The 15,531-nt window shown below is 43.4% G+C and overlaps 1 protein-coding gene across 1 annotated transcript; it reads left to right on the top strand.

Moving 5' to 3' along the window:
• The first annotated feature begins 242 nt into the window (after window positions 1-242).
• On the top strand, window positions 243-10,019 carry ina (internexin neuronal intermediate filament protein alpha). Its single transcript, XM_004915852.4, has 3 exons — window positions 243-1,507; window positions 5,194-5,318; window positions 7,737-10,019. The coding sequence occupies exons 1-3, from the start codon at window positions 458-460 to the stop codon at window positions 8,035-8,037; spliced, it is 1,476 nt and encodes a 491-aa protein (XP_004915909.1). The 5' UTR covers window positions 243-457; the 3' UTR covers window positions 8,038-10,019.
• Window positions 10,020-15,531: the final 5,512 nt, after the last annotated feature.

Below are 15,531 nucleotides of genomic sequence, written 5' to 3'. Positions count from 1 at the left end.
CAGGGCAAGATGTTATAGGGTAAAAGTGAGAGAGACAAGGCAAGATGTTATAGGGTAAAAGTGAGAGAGACAGGGCACGATATTTTAGGGGGGAGAGAGAGACAGGGCAAGATATTATAGGGGGGAGAGAGAGAGACAGGGCAAGAGACTGTCTCCAGGTGCTGGGCTGGGGATTCCTTGCTGCTGACATCAGCACTGCGGCAAAATGGACAGTTCCATTCCCTCCTTCCCAGCGCGACTGAGCCGCATCTCCTTTCTGCAGTGTGTCACCTCCCGGGCAAATCCCTGTGCAGATCACACAAGCCCAACAGCTGGAGATCAGCAGCACCCAGAGCTGGGAAGGGTTAAAACCCCTCCGGTTTGATTGCTGGAGCCCCTTGCCTCTCCCCTGCTATTGATCTTGCCTGTCGGTATAAAAGGCAGGGCTCAGGTGTCCCTCCCTCACTCTCTGCTCAAGATGAGTTACGGTTCGGACCATTACCTCTCCTCCTCATACAGGAAGATTTTCGGAGACCCTCCCCGGGCTTCATCAGCTCGCCTGGGAGTGAGCAGCTCCTCCAGGGCTACCGCCACCTCTGGCTACCGGTCCCACTCCCTGTCCCGCAGCAATGTCCCCTCAGCGCCTTCCTACAGGAGGGCCTCCAGGGGGGCTGGCTACCTGGCTGGGGACAACTTAGATCTCACTCAAACTTCAGCAGTCAATAACGAGTACAAGATCATTCGCACCAATGAGAAGGAGCAGCTGCAGGGGTTAAATGACAGGTTTGCCATGTTCATTGAGAAGGTGCATAACCTGGAGCAGCAGAACAAGGTGCTGGAGACGGAGCTGACAGCCCTCAGGCAAAGGCAATCGGAGCCCTCCAGGCTGGGGGAACTCTACCAGCAGGAGATCAAGGAACTCAGGGCTCAGCTGGAGGAGCTCAATGCAGAGAAGGCTCAGATCATCATAGAGAGGGATAACCTAGAAGATGACCTACAGAAACTTAAAGGGAAATATGAAGATGAAATCCGAATGAGAGAGGAGACTGAATACGCCCTGAAGTCTCACAAGAAGGATGTGGATGATGCCACCCTGGCTCGCCTGGACCTGGAGAAGAAGGTGGAATCCCTGTTGGATGAGATCTCCTTCCTCAGGAAAGTCCATGATGAAGAGGTGACCGAGCTGATGGCCATGCTGCAGGCTTCCCAGGTCTCCGTGGAGATGGAGCTCTCTAAGCCGGACCTCACCTCGGCCCTGAAGGAGATCCGCTCTCAGTACGAGTCCCTGGCCGCCAAGAACCTGCAGTCCGCGGATGAATGGTACAAATCCAAATTCGCCAACCTGACCGAGCAGGCATCCCGCAGCACCGAGCTCATCCGAGCCAACAGGGAGGAGATCAATGACTACAGGAGGCAGCTGCAGTCCAAAACCATCGAGATCGAAAGTCTCCGCGGCACCAATGAGTCTCTGGAAAGGCAACTCCAAGAGATGGAGGACAGACACATGGCAGAGACCGCCGGGCTCCAGGTAATCCCCTTCCCTTACTCTATGGGATTCAGCATTGGCTTTAAACTGCTGCCCAATCAGATCAGCGCCAAAATCGGCCCTGTCCGAGGTGCTGAAATCCCTTTCATTTCTCTGCCGACAGTGTGCGATTGTACCAGTGCCCAAATGTGCTCTGTATGTGCCTGTATAATGTATGTAATAGGTAGTTCTTACACTATAGCTGCTATACATTCAGCTATATAGCTGTCCTGTTTATATGAAACTTTGTAATTGTATTGATTGTGATGCTCCAAAGGCTGGAAGTGAAAGAGTTAAGTCTATTGGGCAAAGTAGGTGCCCTCTCCAGGGACTGGTGTGAAGAGGGGGTGGGGAAGGGCAGGGAGTGGCACAGATGCAACAAAGACACTAAACAAACACTAAGGGATTAGATGGGCAAAGTGATTTCCACTAATCTAAATGGTTTGTTCTGAGCTTTGTGTTCTCTTCTTTCCTGTAACATGAAGCAGCAGATTCATTAACCCCACCCTATCCTGGATCTAAACCAGCAGAATCTGAATCAAATAAGGGTTAACAGTTATTTACACTGCTCCTTGCCCCTGAGCTTTCCCTGGGTTATACAGACATCTGCACCTCCAGGCAGGGATATATATGTAACTCTGCTGCCCTGTGTAATGCATTTCATATAATAATCATTCATATAATAATCAGATTCATTAACCCCACCCTATCCTGAATCTAAATCAAATAATAGTTAACAATTATTTACACTGCTCCTTGCCCCTGAGCTTTCCCTGGGTTATACAGACATCTGCACCTTCAGGCAGGGATATATATGTAACTCTGCTGCCCTGTGTAATGCATTTCATATAATAATCATTCATATAATAATCAGATTCATTAACCCCACCCTATCCTGGATCTAAATCAACAGAATCTGAATCAAATAATAGTAAACAATTATTTACACTGCTCCTTGCCCCTGAGCTTTCCCTGGGTTATACAGACATCTGCACCTTCAGGCAGGGATATATATGTAACTCTGCTGCCCTGTGTAATGCATTTCATATAATAATCAGATTCATTAACCCCACCCTATCCTGAATCTAAATCAGCAGAATCTAAATCAAATAATAGTTAACAATTATTTACACTGCTCCTTGCCCCTGAGCTTTCCCTGGGTTATACAGACATCTGCACCTCCAGGCAGGAATATATATGTAACTCTGCTGCCCTGTGTAATGCATTTCATACAACAATCATATAATTGATATGATGTGATCATTTATAATGATCAGAGTGTTTAGATGACTTAGTTGGGCATTATATATATATATATAGCAGGAATTAACTCATAGTAGAAAAGTTCAATAGTATTTAATGTTGCATTGCGTCCCAACTTAAATGCCCCTTAAAAGGTTATTTTTGATCATTCTGGGAGTTGATTAAATGACTAGTACTTGTGTGTTATATATACTAGTATTATCTATAAAGGAATATTTGTATTAAGTTACTGCTAGTGGTTCAACCGAGTCGCTTCAGACATAAAATATGACGCATTTCCTCGCCTGCATTAGGATTCCTGGCAGATTATGTATATTAATCAATTTGTTCTGTATATTTGGAAGGATGGCAACAGTGTCATTTGTCTGAGCCTATTCTCATATACAAAGGCAGATTGTTTCCTTAAGGCAAGCAACTAGATGCATTGGTTTTTAACATTCAGTTGGGCGAGGACCACACCCACTTGCATTCCATCGCCATCTTCCTCGGGTTGGGTGTGGAACCGTGCTATAGTGCAGGGCTATATTTTGTTGCTATTTTCACTTTATAAATAAAACTTAACATTAGTATATTTGATGTTTTACTAAAAAATATGTTTTAAGCCAACATCACTCTGAGAGTTTATTCTTTAATTATATTTTTTACTGGTCCATTCTATTTTGTTTCTCTAGCCTGCCATGGTTGCTAGGGTAACTAGACCTGGAAACCAGACAATGGTTTTAGTGACAGGTCAGCGTTACAGTATATATTATAGAAGATCATACTCTTTCTTCTCCCTTATATTTACAGTTCTAGTAGACAAACTGTTCACTGACCATAAATATTAACTTAGTACATAAATCAGCTTAAATGTTTACATTAATACTATTCATGTATTTAACTATAAGTTACTTTGGGAGGATTTCCCCTTTGCATTTACCCCCAAACATATATATGTTGTATATGTGTGCATTACTGTATGTTTTGGCCTCTATAGATACTTATTATATATTATATATATTTTGCTGTTTATGTCAAACATTCATATCCAGAGCAATTATTACTCCTTCCATAAATCGTCTGATTATACACAGTTAGCAAAGAATAAATCTTGTTAATTATGCATCGTTAAAAAGAAATGCAACATTGAGCAGAGTGGGGGGAGAGGAATACAAGTACATTATTTATTAGCTTAGCTTTGACATTGCTTTGACATCTCCGAGTCCTAGTCACGATTCCGGCCAGGGCAATAACTGAAAGAAGTTTGGGTTCTTCCCATATCTGTGTGGGTTTTCTCCAGGGACCCCAGTTTCCTCTCACACCCCAAAAACATACAGGCAGGTTAATTGGCTCCTGATTAAACTAGTGTGTGTGAGTGTGATAGGGACCTTAGATTGTAAGCTTGCTGGGACAGGGTCTGATATGAATGATGTATAACTCTGTAAATCACTGCAGAATATGTCATTACTATATAAAGAATATTCATAAATCTATTTATATTCTAAATCCCATATTTATGCCTTTTCTACCTGCAGTGATTTATGGCATGTTCTCCCAAATATGCACAACTAATACAATTGATTGCAGTTCTGCCATTGTGTGACTCTTACCTACATTGCTAATATATCTTGAAGGTAACAGAGCAAATCACACAGAAGAACTTCCATTTTTTCTATTCATTTTCTGTATTTAATGATATTTAATGTATAAATATATTTCAAGTCAAACGCTAACTATATTATAGATATACAGGAGGGACAGTATGCACATGTAAATAATTGTTTTTTTTCAATGCCTGAGCCAAAAACAACTTAATTGAATAAAATTACATATTTTTTATATAAACTAAATTATTTTTCAAAATGGAAACTGGATTTTTTAGTACAAATTTATCATTTATGCCTTTACATTTAGAAAAATACCAAAGCAAATAATACTACTAATTAATAGTACTCACCATGTTATGTTATGTAACATATACAGGTATGGGACCTGTTATCCAGAATGCTCAGAACTTAAGTCTGCTAAAAATAATTTAAACATTAAATAAATCCAATAGGATTGTTCTGCCCCCAATATGGATTAATTATATCTTAATTGGGATCAAGAACAAGGTACTGTTTTATTATTTTAGAGAAAAAAGAAAATCACTTTTAAAAATTAGAATCATTTGCTTATAATGGAGTCTATAGGAGATGGCCTTCCATAATTCGGAGATTTCTAGAAAACAGGTTTCCGGTTAAGGGATCCCATACCTGTAATAAAGAATTTGTTTTCATTAATACTGTAACATGCATAGTTGATGATTTATAAATAAAGGATAACGGCTGAGAAAGTTGTACAGATGATTGCAGATTGTGCTTAGCGTTGCTTCGTAGCAATATCCACAAGAGCAAAGACAGCTGTGAGTGATGGTCGAGTTAAGTAATCTCTCCCCTTCATTTTAGGATACCATTAACCAGCTGGAAAATGAATTGAGAAACACAAAAGGAGAAATGGCTCGACACCTGCGTGAATATCAGGATCTCCTTAATGTCAAAATGGCCCTGGATATTGAGATAGCCGCATACAGGTACCCATTACTCACCCCCACAGTGCATCCATAGAAAGAGCATATATCCCTGCCCCGTCTGCTAGAGTGATATAATGGTTATTCTTCCTATTTCTTTCTAAGAATAAAGTCAGATACAGGGCTCTTTTGGCAGGGTCTGAGGTAAAGCACACTTTTTGGGACCATTGGTATATGTTAGGGATTATACTATTACTATTATCCCACTGCTACTATAGGCACCACCCCTCCCTACTATACCTGCTATCCCACAGCCACAGTCCCTTCCCAGAGGCTATTATCCCACTGCTACTATAGGCACCATCTCTCCCTACTATACCTGCTATCCCACAGCCCCAGTCCCTTCCCAGAGGCTATTATCCCCCCACTGCTACTATAGGCACCATCTCTCCCTACTATACCTGCTATCCCACAGCCCCAGTCCCTTCCCAGAGGCTATTATCCCACTGCTACTATAGGCACCATCTCTCCCTACTATACCTGCTATCCCACAGCCACAGTCCCTTCCCAGAGGCTATTATCCCACTGCTACTATAGGCACCATCTCTCCCTACTATCCCTGCTATCCCACAGCCACAGTCCCTTCCCAGAGGCTATTATCCCACTGCTACTATAGGCACCATCTCTCCCTACTATACCTGCTATCCCACAGCCACAGTCCCTTCCCAGAGGCTATTATCCCCCCACTGCTACTATAGGCACCATCTCTCCCTACTATACCTGCTATCCCACAGCCACAGTCCCTTCCCAGAGGCTATTATCCCCCCACTGCTACTATAGGCACCATTTCTCCCTACTATACCTGCTATCCCACAGCCCCAGTCCCTTCCAAGAGGCTATTATCCCACTGCTACTATAGGCACCATCTCTCCCTACTATACCTGCTATCCCACAGCCACAGTCCCTTCCCAGAGGCTATTATCCCCCCACTGCTACTATAGGCACCATCTCTCCCTACTATACCTGCTATCCCACAGCCACAGTCCCTTCCCAGAGGCTATTATCCCACTGCTACTATAGGCACCATCTCTCCCTACTATACCTGTTATTCCACAGCCACAGTCCCTTCCCAGAGGCTATTATCCCACTGCTACTATAGGCACCATCTCTCCCTACTATACCTGCTATCCCACAGCCACAGTCCCTTCCCAGAGGCTATTATCCCCCCACTGTTACTATAGGCACCATCTCTCCCTACTATACCTGCTATCCCACAGCCACAGTCCCTTCCCAGAGGCTATTATCCCCCCACTGCTACTATAGGCACCATCTCTCCCTACTATACCTGCTATCCCACAGCCACAGTCCCTTCCCAGAGGCTATTATCCCACTGCTACTATAGGCACCATCTCTCCCTACTATACCTGCTATCCCACAGCCACAGTCCCTTCCCAGAGGCTATTATCCCCCCACTGCTACTATAGGCACCATCTCTCCCTACTATACCTGCTATCCCACAGCCACAGTCCCTTCCCAGAGGCTATTATCCCACTGCTACTATAGGCACCATCTCTCCCTACTATACCTGCTATCCCACAGCCACAGTCCCTTCCCAGAGGCTATTATCCCACTGCTACTATAGGCACCATCTCTCCCTACTATACCTGTTATTCCACAGCCACAGTCCCTTCCCAGAGGCTATTATCCCACTGCTACTATAGGCACCATCTCTCCCTACTATACCTGTTATTCCACAGCCCCAGTCCCTTCCCAGAGGCTATTATCCCCCCACTGCTACTATAGGCACCATCTCTCCCTACTATACCTGTTATTCCACAGCCACAGTCCCTTCCCAGAGGCTATTATCCCACTGCTACTATAGGCACCATCTCTCCCTACTATACCTGCTATCCCACAGCCACAGTCCCTTCCCAGAGGCTATTATCCCCCCACTGTTACTATAGGCACCATCTCTCCCTACTATACCTGCTATCCCACAGCCACAGTCCCTTCCCAGAGGCTATTATCCCCCCACTGCTACTATAGGCACCATCTCTCCCTACTATACCTGCTATCCCACAGCCGCAGTCCCTTCCCAGAGGCTATTATCCCCCCACTGCTACTATAGGCACCATCTCTCCCTACTATACCTGCTATCCCACAGCCACAGTCCCTTCCCAGAGGCTATTATCCCACTGCTACTATAGGCACCATCTCTCCCTACTATATCTGCTATCCCACAGCCACAGTCCCTTCCCAGAGGCTATTATCCCACTGCTACTATAGGCACCATCTCTCCCTACTATACCTGCTATCCCACAGCCACAGTCCCTTCCCAGAGGCTATTATCCCACTGCTACTATAATAAAAGAGAGAAATGCTTCTTTCATATAAATTGTTAGATGCAGAGAGTGGTTCTGTGTTGATATGATCTCAATTGCATTTAATGCTAACTGGTCTCTTGTTATCATTTATTAACAGGAAATTGCTGGAGGGTGAAGAAACCAGGTTCAGCACAGCAGGAATTAGCATGATGCCTTTTAATCCAAATCCTCCCCCAAGTTACTCTTATCAGTCCCGGGTTCATAGTTCTTCCACTTCTAAGGTTACCCCTGCAGTCGATTCTAGAAAAAAGGAGGAAACTGATGGGGTCTCCAAAGTCGTCTCTAAATCATCTACTCGCATAGGGGAAACGTATGAGGAAATCATAGAGGAAACTGTTGTATCAACTAAGAAACTGGATAAGCCAGATCAAAGTGATGAAGCCTTGGTAAAACCTTAGAAAAAATATCTTAGTGGGGTAATGTAATAATAGGTGCAAATTTAGCACCAGATCTAGTAACCAAAAACAACCAGTTCTGTTCTTTCAAACAGTTGACCAGTAAATGTAAGTGTAGGACTTGTGTGTCAGGGGCCCACATGGGCTGCCGCCTGAGCCCCCTACCCCAGTAGCGAGGTCCTGCTCCCCCCAGGCCACATACCGCATCCCCTCCATGATCAGGGTGGGAGTTCAGGTGCGTGCAGTTCATGGCCCGGCAGGGGGAGGGGAAAGAGCAGGCTGGGTTGGTGGGGGGCTGCCCACTGGGCTGGGGTCCACTGGGTTTTTTCCCGGTATCCTGCTGGTCTAGTCCGACCCTGGTAAATACTATCTGCTCACTGGTTGCTATGGGTTACTAGAAGCGGCGCTAACTTTGCCACTGTTGCTACATAACCCATACAAATTAGCTAGGATACATTTTTTCACTTCATAGTCTATTCATTCACCAGCAGGAATATTATTGGAAGCCACAGGACATGTCCCAGAACTATAGGTGGCCTTTAAAAGTAATGCTGCCACCTAAAACATACCATTTGTAGTAATAGTAGTTAAAAGCCCAATGCAGCTTGAGCTACTAGGGCCTTGCAATACACACTGCCCACAAGCAAGATCAGTTGTCCTCTATGGGACACTGAGATGAGACGCTGGCTCTGCATGGGTTACAAAAGGCCATTGCTACAGATTGGTCAGGCAAGCAATCATATAAATAAGGTACTTTCTATGGAGCCGGGGCACTTATCTTCTGGCTGCCCCCTGGCATACCTACCACTCTGCCCTCTCCAGTGAGAAATAAGCTGCAAACAAAAATAATCAAATAGGCACCCGATATTCTCCAAACATGTTCTAAAAGTGATTGGCCATTGGAAACTATCAAACTGGGCCTGGACAAATTCTACTATCAGACAGTGCCATTGGTGCAGGTTTGGCAATGGATCTCATATCAACTACATTTCCCAGCATTCCCCTACCAGCATAGTTAGCCAGTGGATATTGAGATCTCTTGAAATCTAATGATACCTGCCTAAATAAAAACCCATATCAAATGTGTTGATAAGTCTTGTTGGCATTTCCAGTGCATAATCACATGCATGGTGACCATCACCACCAAGTGTAATGTCGTAATCGCTCATTGATAGGAGAACATTAGTCTTTTATGTACCGAATACAAGACATTCCGCCATCTTTACACTTTAGACTTAGACACTGGGATGTATATGATCATAATCAATAAATAACATGCTTTCTGACGTGGGGTCCACCTTATCTTAAAGCACAGTAGTTAGAATTTTAACCTTAAACCTAGAACTTAGCCTTTAATCAATTCATGTGATATCTTAACCACTTTACAGGTAAATAACCAGCTTTCCTATGTTTGGTCAAAGTAACAGTTAGACGTGTTGTGGTAACGGTGCACAGGCACAGGGTAATTTCACATTAATAAGCGCAGTAAGGAACACTAGCCCGGAATCTCACATTCTCACAACCAGTGGGGCTTATGGGCCCCAGTGCACAAGGCGCCCCTTGCTCATTAGGGGATGGTTTATTTGCACCCCTGCCAGCTACACCACTGCTCACAGCTGCCACTGTATTATATATAATATTGCTAAGAAAGCTTTGACTTGATTCACAAATACATTGTAACACCAAAGAGGAGCCTTAGATCACAGATTTAATGGAGGGATGACAGTCAGCGTCACAATAAACTAAATGTACACTCCAACCTATAGATGTGCCAAGTGAACAACATGGAATTCCCAATGCCTTATTACCAGCAACTGTAATCCAAAAAAAAAATCAAATTTTTGCACATGGTGTGTTTGCTTCCAGATTGTTCACAGATGGTTAATTGGTTTCACTGAACACTGTGGTCTGAAATGCTGTGTAGTTGACTAAGCTGTGGGTAAGAACGAATACGAGGAATGAAATAAACTGCTTTGGCATCTGTCGGTCTGTCTGTACGTGTCTTGTTTATGCACTGGGTTTAGGGGGGAATTATTTAAAGGAGAAGTCTTGCTAAAAGTGCCACTCTAATTGCTAAATACAATATAAAGGAAGTAACTGCAGTATTTATAGAAAGTAGATTTGGTTTTTATTAAAGAATAACTACCATGGCATTAAATTTCACATCTTGCAGGGAGAGGCGGCCCAGTAAGAACCCAAACTCCCTTTCCCACGCAGCACACTAACTGCAATCCCTAAGGACAAACTGCACTGAAATCCAGCCCTGTTTGCACCCTTGCACTCATTGTGCCTGTGCTAGAGCATCCAGAACAAGGTTCAGAGTAGTAATAGAAGATTTTTTTGACCTGCAGTGACCCCAACCAAAGCCTGTCCCACCATTTTATATGCTTGTGCCTAATCCACCCCTTGTTGACATGATCAGAGGGGGCAGGGTGAGTATGAGCCCAAGCATCGCCCCTGTTGCTAGTGGGGTTGGGATAGTGCGGGGAAGGTTGGGAAGCTGCTGGGTTGGTAGTGAATATGGCCTGCCACTTGCCCCCCTTGGTGGAAATTGGTTGGACTGAACCTGTCTGACCCACGGGTCCCATGGCTTTCAGGTCAACTAGTTCAAAGCACACTGCTTTGGAGCTTTGCACTTCTTCTAGCACTGGTGTATTAGTAAGATAGTAAAATATATACACCTAAAAAGCCATAGGCCATATACAGGGTCAAGGCCACCATCAGGACTCACAGGGCCCCATACTACTAAGTTAGCAGAGTGCTCCTCGGCTCATTGGTCAACTGGAGGGCCTGTCCATGAGAAGAATTGGGCCCCAAAGAAAAAAAATGACCCATAAATGCACAACCTCACCCCTAATCTGTTTAGTCACGCCACATTATTCAGAAATAATTGCCCACAATCCCCCCAACAAGCTGTGAATCACATTTTCCCTCTTCCACAGGGCCCCTGACTGCAGTACTACAGTACATATACCTGCTCTAATGGCATCCCTGCTGCCCATGGTGCTCCTTACATGATGGTTGCAAGTTGTTCCCAATTCTGCATTCTTCACTGATATATAGGACAACAAGGGGCACTGTCTATTGTCTCTTTTTTGCACTTACAAACTGAGCCGTTTGTTTAAATATTGCAGACTATTTAGTTGGGTGCAAGAACAGTCCTCATGCTTTTTGTGTTCTTCCCCTCCCCCATTTGCATTCAAATGCCCCTCCCTTAGCTCTTAAAAAGATATATGAAACCATGGTTGTAGGACACTGAATTAATATAGATTAATAGAGTATACTATAGGCTGTGTACCCAACATGTGTTTCTTTAGTCAGAACCTTAACATTAAGGGGGAATAAATGATGGGGGGCACTCACATGGTAGGATCTGTGGCTGATCTTCTCACTAATATTCTGAAATGTGTAAGTACTAATGTCAGAGTCACTTCAATTCTCTGCCAGATTTAAAGGGTTTTCACTGTAGAAATGAGCAACCCAACTTTATTCTTTATGTGTATATTCAATAGGGCAGGACACCATGCAATTGGTAGTGACTCCATTTACAGTTGCAGGACATGTAGTTAATCAGAGCGTTAGATTTTCATATTCCAAATGTTAATAGAGCCTTATGCTACCGGTAGCTCCACCAGGATGTCCCTGTATAGATAACATTATAATTCCATATTTATATTTAGGCCCTGCATTCTTTGTATGGAATGCTATGCCCAATATAAAAAGGAAGTTTAAAAGCTGTAACTATATCTGTCTTAGTGAAAATCCTTCAACTATTAACTGCCTGACACTGACTGTCAGCCAAACATTTTAAATGGAGTGTCAGCCTGACAGCTAATGGGAGAAAAATTGCAAAACTATTATGTTAAATAGATACCTTTGAATATCTTTGAATATTAAAACAGTACCTTGTACTTGATGGTAACTAAGCTGCATGGATCCTTATTGGTGTCAAAACAATCCTTTTTATTTTTTATAGAGAGACCCCTTATTAGGAAAACCCAAGGTCCCTAGCATTGCAGGATAATATTTACCTGTACTATTTTTAAACAGGAAACAAGAGGCAAACACAGATTTTGTGATATTAAATTACTCTTTGGATAGAATCAGTGGACAGAAGAAGAGGTTTGTTGGCCAACGATTCAGAGCACCCTATATGCACCAAACATACAGGCAGAAGGTACTGTGCATCGGGCCATTCTGTGGGCAGGGTAAGGAGGAGGGACATTGTCCAGAAACCATAACAAGAACGGCCAATCTTCAAAAGGGAAAGGAGGGATGACTATGGCAGTGAAAGGTTGGCGATGGTTCAAGAAGAAAAAGGATAGCCATGGTATTGGTAGGAGAAGAAACTGTACTGGAAAAGTGATAACAGGACTCCTTATGCAGTGGTTTGGGAATTTTTGGATTCAAACACCCTTCAACATTTAGTCTTCTCCCCTTAACTCAAGCTTCAAGTTTGGTTCCTAGCAGCTCCTAGGAGAGCAAATAGTAATTTGCCCCAAGGCCTTTAGGTGAGACCTTCAACTACTGCTCTACCCCTTAATGGGAGATTGCCAACCACTGCCATTATTAGTTGGACTATGTCTTAAAGAACTAAAAATAATACATATGAAACAACCAGGCCTGGACTGGGTTTCAAAACAGGCCCTGGCATTTCAATAACACAGATGCTCAAACTGTCCTTCACCAGCCCAATAAATAGTGACAAGCTATGGCACCTTACAGCAGCCCCTCTGCCATTTGCCAGAATCCACAGATTGCCAGTCTGGGCCTGAAAATAACCATATTAAGCAACCAGTTTTCAGTCAGGAAATATTTTTACCCCCTCTGAGGCAACTTGGAGAGGCTTCAGAAGGGGTTTTCACCTTCCTCTTCATCAACTAGCAGTTAGGCAGGTTTCATATAGACATAAAACTTGATGGATGCATGCCTTTTTTCAAAGTAACTTACTATGTTATAAAGGACTGAAGGTTATAAAGAGCTGTAGCACAAGGGCAATTCCAAGCTAGGCTGATCCCAGACCCAATACATTCTCCAAATAGACTGCAAGGTCATACAAGGGCTTCCAGCAGATAACCAAATCTGTGCTCTCTCATCTCTGCTACTTGACCTCGCTGTCTGGAGGCTTCTTCTTTGAATGCTAATGACACCTTTCCCATGAAGCATTGCTCCCAAATCAACAGGGCGTTGCTGCGTTAATTAGAAAATGACATGGTGTGGCTGTTGCCTTGGGATCTGCCATACGAACATATCGGAATTACCCCTGTCACACTGTCTCAGCTTGTCCTTCCGCTTGCTTTTATATTAAACTATGGACAAGTGAGACTTCAGCTCATGCTCTTGCACTGCTAGCAGGATTAGTGTTAAAATGTACATTTACTCACAGGAGCAGAATAAAGGGGATATTTATGGGATTTACACAGGACAGTTTTTATGAAACCTGTGCCAGAGCTGTCCATCTTCTTCGATGCTGTGCACATATAACCTAATTAAGGGCCAAATGATTAAAATTAAAATGTTCAATAAAAATAAATCTATGCAATTTATGGGCCATACTATTGCTTTGGAGGGCCACCTCCCTATAAAGCTGGCCATACATGCACCGATAATATCGTACGAGGAGGCTGCTGATATCGGTCGACTCGCCGATCGGCCAGGTTAGAAGATTTTGATCGGGCGCCATATAAGGCGCCTGAGCAATATCTGCCGTCAGGGCTGAATCGGCAGAAGGAGGTAGAAATTCTATTGTTTCTACCTCCTTATCTGCCGTTTCAGCACTGAGTATTAGTGGCCGATTGAACGATCTTGAAAGATTGAAAGATTGAAAGATTGAAAGATCACAAATCGCCACATGTGTGGCCACCTTAAGTCTTAAAGGGGTTAACAATAAAGCCATATACATTATTGGTGCACAATATTAGATTAGACAGTATTGCATGTTAAACACAAATGATTCTCCCACTTTCTATTACACATACATTGGTATTGATGCAATATCCTTGTGGCTGCACTGAGCAGTGAGACTGTGACATTGCGAGCTCCTTGGGGACCTTTACTGACGAGCATAATAAAGGGCACAGAGAGGAAACAAACAGTTGCAGTCTCACTCACTGACTCCTCACATTATAACTGCCAGGGATATAAACTGATTGCTAGCAGCCGATGTTAGTGGCAATACACTGCACAAGAAGCAGCTATGGGCTTTTTAATAAAAAAAAAAAAGTATTGATTCTATTTTTATAAAAGACAAAATCACTGCTCTTTGCTGGCATTATAAATATTGGCTTTCATCCCTTATACTGTCAGTGACCCTATAAATCAGCACCAGAATGAAACAGTATATGGTTTGTGTGTGTGGGGGGGATAGGGGTGATACTCAAGGGTATCTCTTATGGAGAGAGGAACACAGTCTGCCTTCAAACTGGGACCAAAGGAGGACAGTCGGCTTATGCTTATAGCCCTTGTCATGATGTTGGGCTCTGACTGGCAATCTGTGGGTTCAGGCAAATGCTAGAGGAGCTTCTGTAAGATGCCATAGGCAGTCACTATTTATTGGGCCTGTGGGTGGGTTCTGTTTGGGCCTCTGTGTACTTGACATGCTAGGGCCTATTTTGAAATCTCAGTCCAGACCTGGTAAGCAGGGCCTGTTGAATAGGAGGGAAACTTTTTTTCCAGGGGATGGCTAAAAGGGATGTTGCCGCTATGGGAATGCTTGACCACACATGTATACATACCCTACTTGTGCATCTATCTATCTCAGGGGTGTCAAACTCAATCACATAAGGGGGCCGAAATCTAAAACACAGGCTAAGTCGCGGGCCAAATTTTTTATGAATGTACTTAGTAAGATACTAAGAGGTATATTTATCCCAATGTGTAAAAAGTGGAGTAAGACATTACCGGCGATGTTGCTCATAGTAGCCAATAGATGCTTTGCTACTGTTGAAATCTGATTACTGATTGGTTGCCTTGGGCAACATTACTGGTAATGCTTTACTCCACTTTTTACACAGCATGATAAATATACCCCTTAGTCTTACTATGTGAGGAAAATGGAAATTGATCAGGCTGGATGGTCAGACACACTCACCAAGGGCCACATAAAACAGCCAGATGGGCCGGATTTGGCCCCCGGGACTTGTGTTTGACATATATGATCTATCTAATCTAATCTAATCTATATCTATCTAAAAATGGATCTTTCTTGGTTTGTTCCTGTAATTACTGTATCAGTGGGGGAATGGTGATTGGATTTGTGCATTAATGAATGACATATTGGATCGATGATTTAATAAAGAAAGTACCAGATTAGACTTTACTCCTTGCCTAACGGTATTTAGATGGTACTGTGGAACAGCGCAGAAGATTTATTGAAAGGAACTGCCACTTTCTGTTGAAAGGAGATATTCATTGGGGGAAGGTGTGGAAGAAACGCTCTCTTAAAACACCTTCCCCCACAGAATATCTGCTTTGTAGGAGGAGATCTATTTTCTCCAT

This window comes from Xenopus tropicalis, chromosome 7 (genome assembly GCF_000004195.4).
Source record: "Xenopus tropicalis strain Nigerian chromosome 7, UCB_Xtro_10.0, whole genome shotgun sequence".
Lineage (NCBI taxonomy): Eukaryota > Metazoa > Chordata > Amphibia > Anura > Pipidae > Xenopus > Xenopus tropicalis.
Note: the sequence above shows the minus strand (reverse complement) of the source record. Positions and strands in the feature narration are given on the sequence as shown.